This window comes from Aspergillus tanneri (genome assembly GCF_003426965.1).
Source record: "Aspergillus tanneri strain NIH1004 chromosome Unknown AapTan_4_pilon_pilon_pilon, whole genome shotgun sequence".
NCBI lineage: Eukaryota > Fungi > Ascomycota > Eurotiomycetes > Eurotiales > Aspergillaceae > Aspergillus > Aspergillus tanneri.
Genome location: NW_022984631.1, coordinates 1,665,196 through 1,667,697, shown reverse-complemented (window position 1 = coordinate 1,667,697; position 2,502 = coordinate 1,665,196). Strand labels below are relative to the sequence as shown.

At 41.9% G+C, this 2,502-nt stretch overlaps 1 protein-coding gene across 1 annotated transcript; it reads left to right on the top strand.

The window, feature by feature from the left end:
- Nucleotides 1-1,520: 1,520 nt before the first annotated feature.
- ATNIH1004_005751 (uncharacterized protein) lies at nt 1,521-2,502 on the top strand (the record flags this gene model as incomplete). Its single annotated transcript, XM_033570397.1, has 2 exons — nt 1,521-1,839; nt 1,889-2,502. The coding sequence occupies 2 exons, from the start codon at nt 1,521-1,523 to the stop codon at nt 2,500-2,502; spliced, it is 933 nt and encodes a 310-aa protein (XP_033426429.1).

Here is a 2,502-nt window from a genome sequence, read left to right as displayed (position 1 = left end):
GCTTACATTGGGATGGGAAAAAAACATCAGTGCTTTGGGAGCATTTTGAACAGGTTGCACACGAGAAGACTGGCGAGCCCAAGGTTATGTGTAAGCGGTGTTTTGCAACCCTTACTCATCCAGGTTATAAGCGTACGGGAACCTCTGCACTTAAAGCACATCTGAACGGTGGTACATGTCGCTTAGAAAAAAAAAGAGGCAAGGGATTGACCAGTTAATACGTGAATCAGTACGTTTTGAATATTGTTTTAAAGATATAGAGAGAGACTACTAATATTAGTATTATCTAGCCGCGTGCACTAACAAAGGTCTTTACCAATGATCTTTTCCAGCGAAGAATTCTTAACTTTATTACCACCGCCCGTCTCCCATTTCGTATTGTTGAACACCCAGAGTTTAAAGGCCTTCTTGAAGCTGCCCAACTCTCTGAATCAAGGCTTGATATTCCTTCTGCGCGGACTATCCGACGACTTTTAGACAACACTGTCCAGGAAAGGCAACAAAATGTGCTTAGCAAACTTCCAAAAGGAAGCTATCTCTCAGTTGCACTTGACTGCTGGACATCTCCCTTTTCCCAGGCATTTATGGCAATTACTGGATATTTTCTTGATCAAGAATGGAATTACTGCGAGGTCCTTCTTGGTTTTGAGCATCTCCAAGGATCGCATACCGGTGCTCACTTAAGTCAGACTGTGATTCGAATACTCATGGAACATAATATTGATAATCGTGTATTATCAATTACCACAGATAATGCGTCAAATAACAACACCATGATGGTAGGTGTCCAAGAGATGATTCAATCGCAAGCTCTAAGTGGGACTTCTGTCTTCCGAATTCCATGTATTGCGCATGTTATCCAGCTTAGCCTAAAGGATCTACTTGGAAAGATAAAAGCAAATCCAACAAATAAGGAAGCAGAGACTGAGTGGTCTGATTCGCGTACACAGTCACTACAAACTAGCTCTCGGCAGCCTACAAGGAATATTATGGGAACCTTAAAAAGGTAAGTATATCTTCGCGCTCTCTTTATACTTATACTAATATATATTATCCTTAGATTCGAGAGCTCGCTGTCTTTATCAATGCTAGTCCACAGCGCAGGGAAGCTTTTCTTACCCTTCAAACTACTGAGCCTAAGCTTGTTCCGATCCAAGATGTTCGCACACGCTGGAATTCTACCTTTCTGATGCTTAATCGTGCCAGGAAATTACAATCAGTCTTTGATCGGTATTGTATAACATATCAACATATTCAATTTAAGCTAGATGAAGAGGAATGGCGCCAAGTTGAATATTTGCTTCTGATCACTAAGCCTTTCTTTGATTTTACTAGTGTATTATCAAAGACCAGAGATGTTACAGTTCACCATGTCTTCAGTATCTATAATCGGCTATTTAATCATCTTGATGACGTTGAGAAGAAACTGAAACGTAAAGCTGTCCCATGGAAAAGGAGAATGCTTCAGGCACTTCAGTCAGCAAAAAAAAAGCTCTCAAAATACTACACTGAAACAGACAATGAGTCATATGGCACAGTCTATGCGATTGCAACAATTCTCTGTCCATCAAAGAAGACTTCGATACTTTGATAATGCGGATTGGAGAGGAAAAAATGAGAAAGGAGAGGAAGTCGATTTCATGAAGCATTACCGGGAGGTTTTACAGAAGGAGTTTAAGCGATATCAGCAGCAGGTTATCCAGGAAACAGAACCGGTTGATAACCAAGCAATCTTTGATCCTGCTGAAAATGAGCTTGAGCTATTATGTGAATCACAGACAGCTCTACAAGCTGAAGTGGATCAACCGGAGGATGAAATAACACGGTATTTGGCAAAAGGTACATATTCTCTATTTCTATACTATTCTGAAGTTAATTAATTTTATAGGGCTCACAAAAGGTAATCCTCGGGTCTTCTGGAAGGAGCATGAGCACGAGTATCCAGTCCTTGCAAAGATTGCACGAGATATCCTCTCAGTTCCTGCAAGTGGCGCTGGTGTTGAGCGGCTTTTTAATTGTGCTCGTGATGTCTGTCACTATCGTCGGGGACAGTTAAAGCCAGGCACAATTAAAGATCTAATGCTCCATCTCTTCTCATCTAAGTTTGATCTTGAACAAAGCGAGCTAGAGATGATTAAAGAGTATCTCTCTGTCGGAGAGGCTGCTATGCTTGATCAGACAAGACAGCCTGTTCCATCGCTTAATGAACTCGAACCAATTAGTGATAATGAAGAAGAGGGTTGCGAAGCAGAGGATTTATCTGAGGATGATACAGATGAATCTGATAACGAGGCAGAAGAAGGGTTATCTACCACGCAGCCTGTAGCTCAAACTAAGCAGGTACAACGGAAGCGGTGCCGAAGTAACACCTCTGAGGCTATAGATGATGCTGATAATGGTCTCCCACTTCCCGATATGCCAATTGAGAAGACGCAGGCGCGGTCAGGGAGGGTTCGGAAGAGGCCTAAGCTACCTGAGGGATTTGAGATTGATAAGCTGTAA